Source organism: Ochotona princeps, chromosome 9 (genome assembly GCF_030435755.1).
Source record: "Ochotona princeps isolate mOchPri1 chromosome 9, mOchPri1.hap1, whole genome shotgun sequence".
NCBI lineage: Eukaryota > Metazoa > Chordata > Mammalia > Lagomorpha > Ochotonidae > Ochotona > Ochotona princeps.
The window spans coordinates 75,274,076-75,290,929 of NC_080840.1; the positions used below are offsets into that span (position 1 = coordinate 75,274,076).

The window sequence follows — 16,854 nt, forward strand, 5'->3', positions numbered from 1 at the left end:
CCCAGTCCCAGCATGTGATAGCTGGGGCTGTGGCAAAGCCCGACCAGCCTGCACTTACTGAAGCTCTCACATGTCCCAGTGGTCATGGTCACTTAGTCCAGCCTGGTTTTCCTCCTAATCCAACTCATACATATGCCAATGAGCTTTGTAGTTCTGCCCAGCCTGGACTGCTCCAAGTCCCAGCTATCATGCTCACCAGAGGGAGCAGTGGCATAGCAGGAGAGCCCCCGAGACTCCCCTACTGGACTCCCACCCACCCAGGGATCATATATGCATTGGTGGGTGCTGCAGCTAAATCTGGAATGGCCCACCTCACCTCAGCATTCACCAGCGAGTGCTATGAACTGGCCTGAGCCAGCTTGCCCCCAGACCTGACCCACACATTATGCTAGTGGGTACCACAACGTGGCCTGGTCTTGGCTATTCCGAGTCTTGGTTCTTGTGCTCACTAGTAGAGATTGTATCCTGACAGAAGAGTTCCCCAAGCTCCTCTATCAGGCTGTCTCCCAGATTCAGGTGGGTGTTTGGCCCAGCCTGACTTGGTCCACCCTCTTAACCAGCAGGTACTGCAGCCTTGCCCATCTGGCCCATTCCCATTCAAGCTCTTACTGTTGGGTACTACAGCCCAGTCTCACCTGGCCAACCCACCAGACCCAGCTTTCACATAGCTCAGCATATGCAGACCCCTAGCCCAGCGTGTCCTATACCACACTGGCTGTTGTGAGCACTAGAGGGTGCTGGAGCCTAACCTAGTCTGGCACACCCCTGACCCAGTCCACACCCATGCAGAGGAATACAGGAACCATGCCCAGCCCAGTTTGGTGTTCCCATTCTGGTTCTCATTCTCCAGTGGGAACCTCAGCCCAGCAGGGGCAATCCCTCAGTTCCCTGACCAGGCCTGCTCCCAGCCCCAGATCTTGTTCATGTCAGTGGTTTCTCTGAACCAGCCTGGCATAGCCCATCCCCCAGGTTGGACTTTGCCTTCAGATGTTGCAGCCTAGCCTGGTCCAACCTACCTCTAGTCCCAACCCTCACTAGCAGGTGCTGCAGCCTAGCCCTTCCCAGCTTGCTTTTACGCAAACTCCTAGGGGTCATAGCCTTGCCCAGTATGGCCCACACCCATCCTGGCTCCTGAGCAAGCCAGTTTGGCTCAGCCTTGCCAGGTCCATCCACCAGAGCCAGCCCACACACCTGCTAAGAAATGTAACAAATGGAACAGCCCTGCCTGGCCTAACCAACACCCAGTCCTGACTCATGCGCTCACCAGTGGGCGCTACAGCCCGCCTGGGAGTTTCCCCAAGCTCCTCACCAGGCCCACTCCCAGACCCAGATCCATACCTAATTCTTGAGTGGCCCTGTGGGTGCTGTAGTCTGGACCAGACTGGCTTGTCCCAAATCTCAATACCCATGAGTGTCACAGAGTTCCATGGTTCTTTTTGGTTTGGTGATTCACCACTCCCAGCTCTTTAGCATACGAACAGATACTGCAGTCCCACAGGGAGAGCCCACATGTTTCTTTCAAAATCTGCCTCCAGACCTGGTTCTCTTGCATGTTGGATAATGTCATGGCCTGACCTAACATAACCCATGCCCTGTGCCAACACGCACTAATGTTCATTTGAATGTACAAATATCTGTCACTCTCCACACTTCTGGAAAAGAGAATTTCAGGAAGTAGGTGTCCTTGTGCCTGTCTTTGTCTTACCTACTCCCCTGTGAGCTGATGAACAACTTCACATAACTTCACTGACTCATGAATTCAAGAAAGAGGTGTAATCTATTGTCATGGGCTCTTCCTCCTCTGTGTCTTAGAGGGATTGTGTCTCTTGGACTTCTTTCTCTTCTCCTTCTGCTTCTTTTTCTCTTTCTGGACCTGTGTAGCTCTCTCCATGACAGTCATTTAGTATTAAAACACTCCCCTTCTCAACTTGACTCTAACTTCATGAATACATACTCTATATTTTAAGCAAGCCAAAATTTAAACTCCTCTCTCACACTCCTGACTTCTGAACAAACTAAAAAATATGACTCAGAAAGGAAGTCCAACGTATAAAAGATGATCTGATCTTACTTAGGCTCGTTACACACCCTCCTCTGAACTACATATCACCTTGCTAGTCACAGCCCTTCCTGCTGCAGCTGCTGACAGCTTCATGACAGAGCAAGAAGAGCCATGTCTGCTCAATGTTTTTCCCAACTTCACTGGAAAGGATTGAATAAAGAGAAAGACAATCTAGAATAATAAGCCTTGCATAGTGGGCTTAGCCTCTACCTGCTGTGCCAGCATCCCACATAGAAGACAATTCATGTTTTAGCTGCTCCACATCTGATCCATATCCTTGTTTATGGCCTAGGAAAGCATTAGACGATGGCCCCTGTACCCACATGGTTGACTCAGAAGCTCCCAACTCCTGCTTTGACATCTGCTTAGCTCCAGCTACTGTGGCCACTTGGAAAGCGAGAGAATGGATGAAAGACCTCTCTCTATATATATGTGTGTTTCCTTCTCTCTTTAACTCTTTCAAATAAAAATAAAGCAAACCTTTAAACATCAACCAATGATAATCAATGCTAGCATCGATTGAGCATTTACTCAACCCTAAACGCCTTTTCTGTCCAGGTTCAACCCTAAATGCATCTTTTTGGATTAGCTTATTTGAAATTCAAGGCAACTCTATGAAGCAGGAAGTATTACAATTTTTGCTTTTAAAGATTAAGGCATTTAGATATAAGAAAGTTAAAAGACAAAACAAAACAAAAATAGAAATGTTGTCCAGGTTAAAAAAAAAAACAGAATTTTGCTTAGGAAGATGACCCCTATTTTATATATGACATCTTGGTCCCAGCCAGAATACAAACAGATAAAACCTGAAAATAAAACATTATGAATCTATCCACTTTGCAACCCTACTTTTCATTTTTAAAGATTTTTTTTTCTTTTAATTAGAAAAGCAGATATACAGAGAGGAGGAGAGACAGAGAGGAAGATCTTCCATCCAATGGTTCACTGCCCAAGCAGCCACAAAGGCTGAATCTGAGCCAATCCGAAGCCAGGAGCCAGGAGTTCTTCCAGTTCTCCCATGCGGGTGCAGGGTCCCAAGGCTTTGGGCCATCCTCGACTGCTTTCTCAGGCCACAGGCAGGGAGCTGGATGGGAAGCGGGGCCACCGGGATTAGAACCGGTACCCATATGTCACCGTGCAAGGTGAGGACTTTAACCACTATGCTATCTCGTCGGGCCCTGCAGCCCTACTTTTTACAGTGCATACTCCCATTCACTTTCATAAAAAACACCCTCCTTTTTAGGAGTCCCTTAGTATTGTACTTTATACTCCAAACGAAGTTGGCTTCATTATATTGTGACATCATAAAATATTATAGATGTAAGGAATTTAAGTTCATTTCCTCGAAATTCTTCCTTTAGAGATGATAAAATTGAGTTTTAAGGCCATTAAATTACCTGCCCAAAGTCTTCAGGTCTATTGTACAGAGATATAGCCTAAACCTGACTCACCAGATCATTCAAGCATCCTTTATCCATTATCCCATCATCAAAATGTGCATCAATTGATAAGAAATGTTGCTTGAAACTGAGAAGATAACTACTAGCATCTCTGTTGCTATAAAAACTTCCCTTCTCTGGAAATTCGACCAATTCCATCTTGTTTTCAGTTCATCTGACTTAAAACACTACTTTTCCTGTAAAAATCCAAGTGTGCATGCATGCGTGTGTGTGTGTTGAGGGGGCGGGTTATGACACTTTGGTTAGAAGAATAGAAAAGCAAATGACAATAGATCTTAGGTGCTGCAGAGAGTCTCCTGTGAAGGACCTGTTCTAGACATGCACGCTACTCTTAAACTTGCATGTTCTCACTTTGTAACACATCTGTTTCTGCTCACCAGGCACGAAATAGTCTGCAAAGCAAACCAGAGCAGGGCTCTCTCCATCTGTCAGAGAAATGTTCCAAGAAGGCGTCTGCCCAGTTACACGGCCCTTAACAGCCTCCAACAGGCTCTAAGATGGCAGCTTGTCTGTGCACGCGTGCTGGCAACAGGAAATGGGGAACGTTTTTGTGAAAATAATATCTCCTTTTGAATCTTTTTCTTTTACATAACTACTTCTGTCAAGCTCAAAAGGGTTTCCTGCACCCCTGTAAAACTCAATGTCTCTCCTTCCCTAGCTAAGTAAGCTCCCAGAACCCTAAGGGTTGGGAAATCAATAATAGCTTCAGCTTTAGGATTCATGCTCCAAGCCTAGACTACCAAGTCCTGATGTTCCTTCTTTCTCTGAAGTCGTTAAGGGCTCATCTGCTTAAGATTAGTGGTTTGTCTCAGTCCTTCATATCCCTCTGTGCCATGTACAAACCTGTAGACTTGAGGCTAGGCAGATGACCAGGGTGGGAACCAGGGATTGGTGTGGAGGGGGAGAGGAGAGTCAGGCGTGTGGTCTCACCAAGTCTCACAATTAACAAAATTACCTGCTGATTTCTTCAGGAAGCCAGGTCAGTCGGTTGTTGTTCAGGTTAAGCAGGATGAGATTTTGTAAGCCATCTGTTAGAAAATAATTATAGGCACTTCAGTCATCTGTTAGAAGCCATTTTTTAGTAATTTCTCTTACACCTTTATTTTCTTACTGGTTTCTTGTCTTGGCCTAAACTCTTTTGGTTGCTGGCAACAGACATCCTCTAAAACTAACTAAAGCAGAAAAGAGGAATTGATCATGACGTTTCAAAGCCCAACCTCCAAATCTGAGGACAAGCGGCACCACAACGAGGATCAGAAACGAAAAGGAGTTGGGACTTGGGAATAGCATACATTCTAGAGATCTTCTTAAGCTTCTCTCAACTTCACATGTATATTCACATTCTCACTTCTTCCCTCCAGACTTTCTCTTTTGAGCAGATTTTCTCTATTTTTCTGTTTTTATAACTATCTTACAGCTCATGCTTGAATACTCACAGACTGCATAAACAAGATTCTCAAACTCAAACCCACAAAAAAGGTACCCATGTGTTGTTAAACAGGGACACCATCACTCAGCCAACACCTGTGCAGCTGACATGTGAGACTCTGATTGGAGAAAGGCTTTATCTTTTACAAGTTTATGAAACAGATAAAAGAACGACAACAAAATAGAGTCCCTGACCTTTAAATGAACTCCCCTGCTAGAAAATTTTGGCATCTAATTCAAAGTTTCAAAAATATTGACAACACAGAACCAATTTGTGAAGCAGATTCAACCTATGGGCCATCACTTGGCAACCCCAGCATCACAGCATCCGATATCTCAAACAGTGAAACAACTTTAGGCTCTCACAATGCCAAGAAAGCAAACCCAGAATTGGCTCAGTTTGACATATATATCTAACCATGGCCAGTCTGGTCAAAGGAACAGGGCTACATCATACAACAAGGTATTCAGACCCATACTGGACAGCACTCAACTTACAGACATCAAATTAAAGCTCCTGGGTCACCAGGACATGATATAAAATAGAAATTATGTCAGTCACACGGGACTTTCAAAGTACAACAGCCAAATATCAAGAACCATGGAGTTTGAAAGTGTTCAGGAGCACTGTGGGAGGGTGTTGTGATGCAGTGGGTCAGGTCACTGCTCAGGACTCCCATCTGCCATATCCGAGTGCCAGTCTGAACCTTGGCTCCTGTGCTTTGATCTGGCTTCCTGCTACTGCCCACCCTGGGAGGTAGTAGATGAGAGGAAGCATTTCAGATCTGAAACTAAAATGGAGCTCCAGACAGAGTTCTAGTCTCCTGGGTTCAGCCTGGTCCAGGCCTGGTTATTGTGGCCGTTTGGGGAGTGAAGCAGCATTGGAAGATCTGCCTCTTTAACTGTTTCTGCACATCCTTGCTGCTCTTTCTCTGTTATTCTATTTTTTAAGTAATTATATAGGATGTAGTATCTCACATCAGTTGACAAAACTATGAAAATAATGTAAGCTCATTGCATCATGTAAGAGTGTCATACTAAATGAAGAAATGTTTTAAAGGAAACACAAAGAAACAAATGCCATTAATTGCCTCGCATATCTTTTCTTTAAAATTCTTTTTCCCAATAAATTTTTGTTGTTTTTCATTTGCTATTTGTTTTATCCTATTTTTGTATTTGTGCCCCTAGGAAACATTTTAAAAGTTTGTTTCAAGATTTAACTTTTTTGGGCCTGGTGGCATGGCCTAGCGGCCAAGGTCCTCGCCTTGAACACACCGGGATCCCATATGGGCACCGGTTCTAATCCCGGCTGCTCCACTTTCCATCAGCTCCCTGCTTGTGGCCTGGGAAAGCAGTCGAGGACGGCCCAAAGCCTTGGGACCCTGCACCCGCTTGGGAGACCTGGAAGAGCTCCTGGCTCCTGGCTTCAGATCAGCGCAGCACCGGCCATTCCGCTCACTTGGGGAGTGAATCATCGGATGGAAGATCTTCCTCTCTGTCTCTCCTCCTCTCTGTATATCTGACTTTCTAATAAAAATAAATAAATAAATCTTTAAAAATTTTTTTAAAGATTTAACTTTGTTTTACTATCTTGCCATAGTCACTTCATATGTAAAGATACTATACACATATTTATAGTTTTTCTGGAAACGAGGGACATGAATATCATGTGATTTGAACTCATCACATAGATCACTGAGAGAGGAAGATGAGTATCTTGGGATATAGAAAATATAACTCAGTGAAAATAGTATTTCTTGCTATCTATATACCAAATAGTATCTGATCTTAGTATTTTCGTCAAAAACTGTGACAAAATCTGAGAAAATAAAAACCAGATTTGATCTTGATAGGCTATATTGTACTTTTTTCTCACTCTTTTTATGGTCCTGAAAGATTTCCCTGCACTCCCCCCCATTACAGGTTAACATAGCGTATTGAGGGTATAGTAGGTTTTACAGATTTTCGATGTAGATCTTAAGTATTCTGACATTAATTGTTGGTTTATAGATTATATCGCCTTATCTTATTGCATTGGATACAGGTTATAAGAGATTGCACTAATATTACAATATACAGGTACTATTTTCCAAGTTGTTCTCTTTTCATCTCAGATTAAGGCAAACATGTGGTATTTAACCTTTTGGGATTGGTTCATTTCTCTTAGCATGATGGATTCCAGTCGGGCCCATTTGTCCACAAAGAATTGCATTTCGTTTTTCTTAATAGCTGAGTAGTATTCCATGGAGTAGATGAACCATAACTTTCTTAGCCAGTCTTCCACTGATGGGCATTTTGGCTGCTTCCAGGTTTTTGCGATCGTAGATTGTGCTGCTATGAACATAGGTGTGCATGTTGGTTTCTTGAGTAGAAGATGTTTTGGATATATCCCAAGGAGTGCTATTGCTGGATCATATGGTATGTTGATTTTCAGTTGTTTGAGTATTCGCCAAACTGATTCCCATAGAGGCTGTACAAGTCTACACTCCCACCAGCAGTGGAGAAGGGTTCCCTTTTCCCCACATCCTCGCCAGCAAGTGTTCATTTCTAACCAGCTCATCATTATTGCTGGCCCAAGGACCCCACTTTGAGAAGCAAATTTTCAATTTATTTTAGCAACTTCCAGAAAATATGACATTTAGCCATTAAATGCTTACCAAACAGTATTTTTTTTGTTTCATAAACTTTTTCCTGTGACAGGTTATTCACTTTTGTTTTGTAAATTACACAAGTAATACATAATCATAAAAATCAGTCATTACAGAAATGTGATTGATGAGTATGATAAAAATCCATCGTCCTTCCCTTTTAATCTCTCTCTTCTGGATAATAAACATGTTCTTTGGTATAATAAGCACCTTGTGTGCAGAAGTATAGATAAAATACAAGCTAACGAGTACTTTAGTGTTTGTTGAATTTTTACAATGCATTTAGAAGTAGACACATGTATATCAACAAGCAAGCTGTAAAAGAGGATATACTTTCATAATTTTGTTCTGCATACTCTGAGAAATTCTACAACCTCAAATGGACTTTTTAATGTTAATATTCTTTTAATCGTGTGCCTTGTTATTCTGGTTTGTTGAATGAGAGCATTTCCACTGGTTTCTTTTGAGACCAGTAACAATCTGTTTCTGTGTTTCCACAGGTGTGGGCATTTTAGTATGCTCATTTCTTAGTCAAATTTCAGTTTTAGTTTGAAAGGAATGCCAAGTTGATTTTCCGCAGTGACAACTGAGGTGGGAAGCAGTTTCCATACTTCTTCTAATGACACTGATGTCAGAATTCTTAAATGTTTATGAACCTGTGGACTTGTGTTATTTTTTAATTATATTTCCCCGACTGTGATTTTGCGTATTTCACAGTAAGTTTATTTATCTTGCTTTGTTAAAAGGTTACTAAAGTACTCCCCAATTTTTTTAGATCTCTATATATCCTAGAAAACTCCACCTACTAGGAACTCAGTGTCACCCCTTTGTAAGCATTCTGTGCATTTTAATTATTAAAACCATAAAATGTGACTGGTTTTCATGGCTGAATAATATTCTGTTAAATATGTCTATAATACATATGTATATCTGTAACGTAATCACATCTATCACATTTTCCTTATGTCTAACAGAAAATAAACTTCTCACAGAATATTAAAAAAAAAAAAAAAAAAAAAAACAAAAAAAAAAAAAAAAACCAGAAGAGCAAGGAAGAGTCATGAAGAGCTTTACAGGGTCTGACTTTTTAGAAAGTTTTCTGTCTTTCTGACTACAGAACAGTGCCTACAGAGCGAAGAGTCTCACGTGTCAGATTCTTAAGAAGGGAAAAATCTATTGACAATAGCATTTACTTATTGTCTTCTATCTTCATGGATGTAAGTATATGATAAGCAACTCGAAAAGGGCATTGGCTTCGACTTCTCTTAGTTTCAAGACTAGTGGGTAAATATTTCCAACAAAGATTGAAACATGTAGTATTCTTTTTAAGTGAGGGCTCATATTATTAAGCATGAGGCATAATACTACAATGTTGGTCTTCTATGGTTAACTTACCACATGCTCCGGATGCAAATCTATCGATCCTATTTCCAAATAAATGGAGCTTCTTTAGGGATGTAAGGTATTTCATCTCTTCTGGAACTTCTTCTAAAAGGTTGTTCCCCAAATTTAGTGCTGTCAGCTGCAAACATATAGGGATTAAATGGACTCAAACGTTACCCAATTTCGAATGAGCAAACGAAAAACTTTAAATCCCTAATTTTAAGACATGAATCATTTTTTCAACCTAATTTCACTGATTTGTTAAGCAAAGAAAGTACACAAAGAGAATTAACATTCACTAATTTATTCTCCAAATGCATCAGCCAGTGATGGACCAGCCAAAACCAAGAGGCAAAAACTAGCCAGGCCTCCCACAAGTGCGGCAAGGACCGTTTTCTTCCCAGGGTGTGCATCATTCAGAAGTTAGGTTTGTAAAGGAATTGGGAGTCAAATCTACGTTATCTGATGTGGGATGCAGATACCCCAACTACCAACTTAACCCTTAGGCTAAACATGGACCCCCCCAAGATGTTAATATAATTGTTTTACTTATGCATAAAATTATTTTCAGAAATAAAGTTCACTTGAGTTTCATATTCACTTTATTAATTAAATCACAGTTTCTGATTAAATTGCTTAACCATTAAAATTGCATTACAATTCTTCCGAGAATATGTAAAAGTATGATTAATGATCTATTCATAACTCATTTAAACAACACAAGAGTATTCTGATATCATGACTTGGAGAATCAACCCATTAAAGACTCAGCAAAGGGACTAATTTCCTAAAGCACAAACCAGAGTCAAACATGCGATGTCCTTCTAGCTTACTATTCTCAAATGAGCTATTTCTTTTAGGCCAGTAAGACTGTTCTACAACATGGATATAACTTGAGTGTCAGGGGAACAAGTCTTTAACCTGGATGTACTAAGTAATCACAGATTTTGTGAAATCAATTACTAAAAGGATATTAAGTATGATAGAGCCGATCTGCACTACATGGTCCTGCCCTGCTAATGGCAGATGGATCACATGCAGGAAGGATCACACAGAACAAGAGTGAAGAGATTTCTCTTTTATGCTCACAATAAACCAATGACCTGGGATTTTTCCTTAATATGGTAGTTTTAAATGTAAAATTAATATTTACCTTTAGAAATAATAATTTGTGATTTGTATTTAACTATCAATTTTATCCTTTATAATTTTAATATTAAGGCTAAAATACTTAACAGTTTAATTGGGAATCCATCCTTTATCGGGGAGTAGAGATGAATACTGTAATTTATCTTCACTTTTCATTATGCTAGTCTCCATTACACAGTTCCTCTAGGTGTGTGTGTATATATATATACACATATGTGTGTATGTTTACCTATATGTCTATTGTTTCTGACAACAGGATACTGAGCTTCTACCATTGTCTATACCTACAGTGTCATGACATAGTTAAATAGCAGAATGATGGACTTGTGACTGCTGCTGAAGGACTATACTATGGTAATAATATGGAGGAAAACAGTGCAGGGGAAGGTTAGAAGGGCAACTCCCTGAGCCCATGGGACTATATCATGAAAAATAAAATTTTTATAAGAGGAAAAAATAAAAAGAATCATGGAAATGAGAACAAACTAATGAATTTATATAAGGCAAAAATCTTAAGGAGGAAATTCACACAATTAATAATTTATATTTAATTGTCATTTAGTATTTGCATGGGCCGATTTCAAGTATTTAAACAAAGAGAAGTACCTGTTGACATAGTTACAATGAAATTATTTGTCCTATGAAAAGGTTTCATTTCCATATGTGATTTTGTCTGAGACATATCATTAACCCTACAAAAACACAAGGAACATTGCCGTACACAAAAGTTATCTTGTTCTGCTACAATTGTGAAGACACTTTTAAGTAGCTATCCAGATGCAAAAACTGTTCCTCTATTAGTTTCCTAATATTGGTGTAATAAATTGCAATGAATTTCGTGGTTTAAAACAACACGAGTGTATTAAAGTTCTCAAATTCAGAAGTCAGAAAAAGTTCTCAGAGAGCAGGAGGCCGCATTGGGCAGTGCTGTTTCTTTCTGAGAACTCCTATGAGATCTCTAAGTAAGAGTCCTCTCACATTCTATATCTGAAAGCTGATTTTCACAAAAGAAGTAGATTTCATTATTGGCCAAAAATTTAGTGAAAAGAAAAAGCTTAGTAGTCAACCAGTGTTGGGAAGATAACAAAACCTGTGACCAGAGGTAAGATATGCAAATGTCAAGCATCAACAAGGGTCCAATATTTTACCCAGAGAGCAAGCTAACAAGTTAACCTGCCACTGTCTCATGAATACTTATCAATAAATAAATAAATAAATAAATAAATCCCTCAGGAAAGAGGCAAAGGATACCACAAGTGGCAAAACAGTACTGCTTTTGTATTCAATGCAAATGATGATGATGATGTCAAGAGGTATAGTGAGCTGTTACATGAGAAGAAACCATGAGCTTGGGGACCCTGACTCTCCTTCTTGGCAGTGATAACCCCTGGCTCTAAAGAGAAACACCCTTACTTTCAAGGCTGTCTGCTATTTGAATGCTTTGCTCTGTCAACCCAGAACAGAGATAGCCAGGTAACAACTTAGTACACATGACAATAAAAAAGAGAATGCAATATTTGTACTAAAAGATAGATATGTAAAAATAAACAAGAACCAAGTCCTCGTTTCCCACACTACCAATACCTTTCCTTACGTTTCTGAAGACACATGTTGTTTAGTATTTATTCTGCGTGTTACACAGTAACTTCTCATCTCTGAATTGGAGGTTTTTTTTTGTCATTGTCTATTTACAGAATCTAAGAATATGAGCCAGATATAAAATACAGCACCATCATCATCATCATCATGAGATTGCATGGTGTATCAGAGAGAAACCACAGATTATTACCAATCTTGACAGTAAAGGCAGGTCAGTTTTTATTTTCTTTCACGTTTGTGAGATTTTTGTGATGTTTAAAATATATTCCAAACAGATGAAGAAAAATACATTCGAAACTATCCATATTCTGAGAATAAATTCATCTCTAAGAAAGCATCTGGAAAGTTCCCTACTGACTTAAACACTCATTTAAAAGCATCCATTCTACCACAGCTGTAGGCACCTGCCTAGGTTTCTCTGTAACTAGGCAAGTATAACACTGCTGGGAGAAAAGCACCCCATAGTTGACAGGAATTCTTGGCCTGGTTAATGACAAGTCTGTGTTAAATATGCCAGTGTGACAGCATTGTTGCCTGCTTTATTTTTTCAAAGATCTGGAGGGAGGGGTAAGGGATCACTGTACCCACTGTGCCACCATGGGCACTTGCCTGCTGGGACCACTCCACACCATTGTCACTGCCATGAGTACACGGTGCTGTATATTACTAGGAACTGGGGAAAGGGAATAGGGTAGAATGAGGGTGGTTGATGACTGTTTGACATATACTAAATGATCATTGGAGGCCTCCATAGACTGGACCATTACACTCACAGGTAATCAAGGGAGCGAAGTTGGGTGATTCAAAAGGGGGAATATGGAGGGGCTCCTTGAGTCAGGCCAAAGCATCAGCCCATGTACACAAGAACCATGGCCAGGGACCAACCAGGCAAGACTAAGTAACAGCAATTGCCAGAGCTCATGAGATCCATATCTGGGGACGGCCTGGTAGGAATTCTTGTTGGTAGCCCCAAATAGGCCACAGCACTTGCCAGGATGTGTTGGGACTTGGGGAGGACTATGCACGCAGGCTGCAGCACCTGCCTGCACATACAAGAACTGTAGCTGGAATGAGCCTGGTAGGGCATTTTGGAGGACACCCCTACAAGGCAGTAGCATTCACTGGTGCACTGAGCTGCAGTAGCAACTGGAATACAGAACTACACCTTGAGGAAGGCCCAGTAGTGGATCTTTGGGGTTACACTTGCCAGGCCACAGCACCCACCAGTGAAAAGCTGGGACTGGGAGAAAGTCAGGCTGGGCTAGGCCACAACACCAACTGGCATGTGAAAGAACAGGGTGCAGGCACAGTAGGAATTCATAGGGGTCATCCCAGTTGGGCCACAGCAGCCACAAAAATGGGTTGGAGGCAAGCTGGGGTGGGCTAGGCTGGACTAGGCTACAACACCCAGAAGTTCACACGAGAGCCAGGGATAAGGGTGGAACTGACCAGGCGTCTACACTCACTGACATATGTGTTAGCTGATTCAGGGACAGATTGAACCCAGCCCTGTACTGGCTGGCACACATGAAAGCAAGACATAAAGACTTCTCAGGTTTTTTATGAGACTCTTCAATGGGACCACTGCACTCAACCTCTGATCTCAGAGAAATTCACAGACATGTGATCCAGTCCTGAAGCACACATTGCAGAATTGTGCCATCTCATCTTCTAACCCTTCCACATAATGGAGAGCATACTTAATTAAACACAATAGACAAGACAGGCAGCTCACCTAACCCAACAGAAGACCTCAAATACCTCTTAAAAAAAAAAAAAAGAAAAAGGAGCAAGAGCAGTCAAATAACACACGCTTGGAACATTCTTCCCCATATTGGGTCTTAAATGATCATTTCCTTCCTGGGCACTGAACTAGTGTAAAAGCAAGGGGCAGCACATTTTCTTCCTTCTCCACTCCCCTAGACACAGGAGGAAAAGCAAAAACATTTATATCATCCGTCTTTCCCTCGCTCTGATCTCGAACCCAATCAGGATTGGAGGCTCATATGGGTCTGTAATACCCTCACCTTTGTAATAAATATTTTTTTAAAAATGTATCCCATGCTTACTATGGGCTAGCATTAGTGTTGGATATAAAACTGACAGAGTACATAAAACATCTTTCCCCAAATGCACTTACAGAGTAGTAGTGCGGTGATACATTAAGTGAATGACTAAAAATAATAAGAAATAACAAACTGAATGAAGATGATTTTCAATCACCTAGTTGAAAGAATGGGGAGAGAATAATGAATGGGGAAAATCTGCAATGATGATAGAGATATGAGCAACAATAATGAGGCCAAAATAAAGACCCCAAACACAGGAACACACTTTGTGTGGCTGAGGAGGCAAAAGACGTGACTGATGCAGCCGGGCATAATAGAAGGAAACACAGAAATCATAAAGTTAGAAAGGTTTAATTGGGTCAGGTGGATGGGCGATTGTATAAAGCAAGGTAAGGAATTGGAGAGATGGATTGGTCTGGTATTTATTTATACCACATTTTGCTTGTTATTTTCTATTTATGTTAAAATGAACAGGCCCTTAGACATTTAAATGGAAATGTCAACTGAACAGTTCTAAACACAGTTACAGGGTTCTGTGAAGTACTCAAGACCAGGAGATAGGTTTGTGAGATTTCAAAATGTAGAAGGCGTCGTGTGAGGTTGTAAGAGCTCACTAAGGATGGGGACATGTGTGAAAGAATGAACAAGTAGGGAAGAGACTGACATGAACAACCCAGGAAATAAAAGGGAAGAGTAGGACATCTACAGAATCTGACAAACAGGATCTCTTTTATGGAGCCACTGCTCAATCCTTAGCTAACTGGATTTATCTATCTATCTGTCTATCTAGCTATCTATTTATTTATTGCTGCACACTTGCTTTTGAATTCTTCTCTGAAGGATTTCTCTTGGCAATAAGGAGGAGATTTATCTGAACAAACATGGGAAGTAATGTCCTTATCTCACTCTCCCTGGTAGGGTTTAGCCCATGACAGAGACAGGAATGTAACGGCCTGTCTCCCTTTGCCCCTGTGACGCAAGGTGTGCTCCAGAGCCCTGATGGAATAAGACTGAGGCTAAATTCCTCCAGAAATCATGTCTTTGCCTCTGTTCTTTCCTTGCATTGTCCCATCTTCATTCACTGTAATGTAATGTTCTCCTGAGATCACTGACTCAACACACACCAGAAACCTTTATCTCAGGTTTCTAAGACACATAATGTCACAAAAAAAACAAAGGGGAAGAAAAGAAAAGTAAAACTATTTTAAGTAGGAAGCTTATGTCCGAATACCAGGAAAAGGATTAGTAAATAAATGCCTAAAAGTGACCATCTTATTTAACAACATGAAAGTCATCAGTGATCTTGACAATTGTGTCAACTTTCTTAGCAAAAATGTTAAGAAAGAAAATCTGATTAAACTGGGCTGTGGAAAAAAATAAAAATAAAATAAACTGAGCTGTGGAAAAAAATGTAACAAAGCAAAAACAATAACAGACAGTTTTTATAAGAACTTTTTCTGTGAAAGGAAACTAGAAAATGAGAAAGAAGCTTATGTTCCTCTCATAAAGTAAATGATCATATAATACATTTCTATGTTGATAGACATAATCCTATAAAATGAGAAACTGTTTCTATGAAGAGAGGAATATATTCAGGATCAAAAATACTCGTGAGATAAGAGAATAGGGCCCACACTGAGTGTTGACCTTAGGTGGGAGTTGAAACTAATCATGCAGCAGAGCTGGAAGGAAGTAAAGGCAAAAGTGAAAGCAAATAAGGAAAATGATGAATTTGGTGATAGAAAGATGAAATTGCTGGTAGACAATGTCCATTTCCAGAGTGAAATATGAAACGTAGTCATCTTCCGGGAGAAGGAGGTATACCAGGCTTGAGGGGGGGAAAAGTTCATGTTTAGGAACAATCCAAAGAAACGACAACTACGTAAGGCTTCCTGATCCGACATCACTCATGAGAAGGGGATATAGATAGTTGAACCCGAAAAATATCATCTTGATAATATAATAATTGGTTGGCCTTGAGTTAGAAAAGGCTAACAATCCTGAGCCCCAATAACCACAAATGTGTAGAAGATGAAGAGGGTTCAACTGCAAACCTCAAAGTGTGGGGTTCCTTGACAAACTTGTTCCAATAGTGTCTTACTATCAAAGAGTTGCAGAAGTAGCAGCCATCCAGAAAGAACACACACAGTGTGTGGGTAAGCAACATCTGATTATGGGTAGTTCCTAAAGAAAGGTTTTAGTCTCAGAAAGCTACTTGAAAAGTTCAAAAACATGGATGGCAATGATGACTGATAAAATCAAGAGAGGAGCTTCTCTGTCTCTTGGAAACGAGCATCTCACCATAGAACAAAAGATAAAAGTACTATCAACTGATTTCTCATGAACCCATGATTCAGGAATTGAAGTGTATTTGAATTTGAAGAAAATTTTATCAGTAGCCTAATGACATAAAATTTAAGTGAGAATCAACTGTCTTCTTTATGAACACACCCAGGACTAGATAGTTCTATCATCTTGTTAAAGATACCCAGCCTTATCTGTTCATCTATCTATCCATCTACCAATCTGATCTGTCTCTATATTGTCTATCATTTATCTTTTTGTTATAGTTTCTCTGCAACTTCTTTTCTAATCTTCCCACAGCAATCATTAAAATTTTTTAATAAACACATTTTTCTGCTCTTTTGTACTAATCTTTTAAATCTTTGAAGTTTACATTTTTCTCTAAAACATTTTCCTTAGGACATAATTCCCAGGCCCCTGACTACCCTTGCCACTCTCTAATTTTTGTGAATAGTTCTTTCAGAAAACAGAGTGCCAAGGGTGAGGCAGGAAATGAGCCTCATAGCACAGATGCTGATGGGACCGCCGGGTCTCCCTTGGGCAAATGACTACTCCTTCATGAATGCAGCCTGTCATGGTATGCACTCTTTGAGCAACAGGGCACACTGGTGGTACGTAATTAATTTTGTCTGTGGCCAAGAAAACCCCTAAGTTAGCTGTCAAGCAGATAACCCACATCCTGGGCTTGTGCAATTGAATTCTTAATCTAAATGTAGGAATTTACATTCAGCTCTGAAAAAAACATGTATTTT

General features: G+C 40.4%; 1 protein-coding gene across 3 annotated transcripts in view; it reads right to left on the reverse strand.

Annotated features, from left to right (window-relative positions):
• Nucleotides 1–16,854, reverse strand: part of LRRC69 (leucine rich repeat containing 69) — a 96,209-nt gene that overhangs the window by 66,429 nt on the left and 12,926 nt on the right. For all 3 annotated transcript variants that reach the window (XM_058668806.1, XM_004597243.3, XM_058668807.1), the window contains exons 2-3: nucleotides 8,994–9,120; nucleotides 4,478–4,550 (exon numbers count right to left, since the gene is read on the reverse strand). In XM_058668806.1, coding sequence (XP_058524789.1) covers nucleotides 4,478–4,550; nucleotides 8,994–9,120 — 200 coding nt within the window. The remainder of the gene's footprint in view (nucleotides 1–4,477; nucleotides 4,551–8,993; nucleotides 9,121–16,854) is intronic.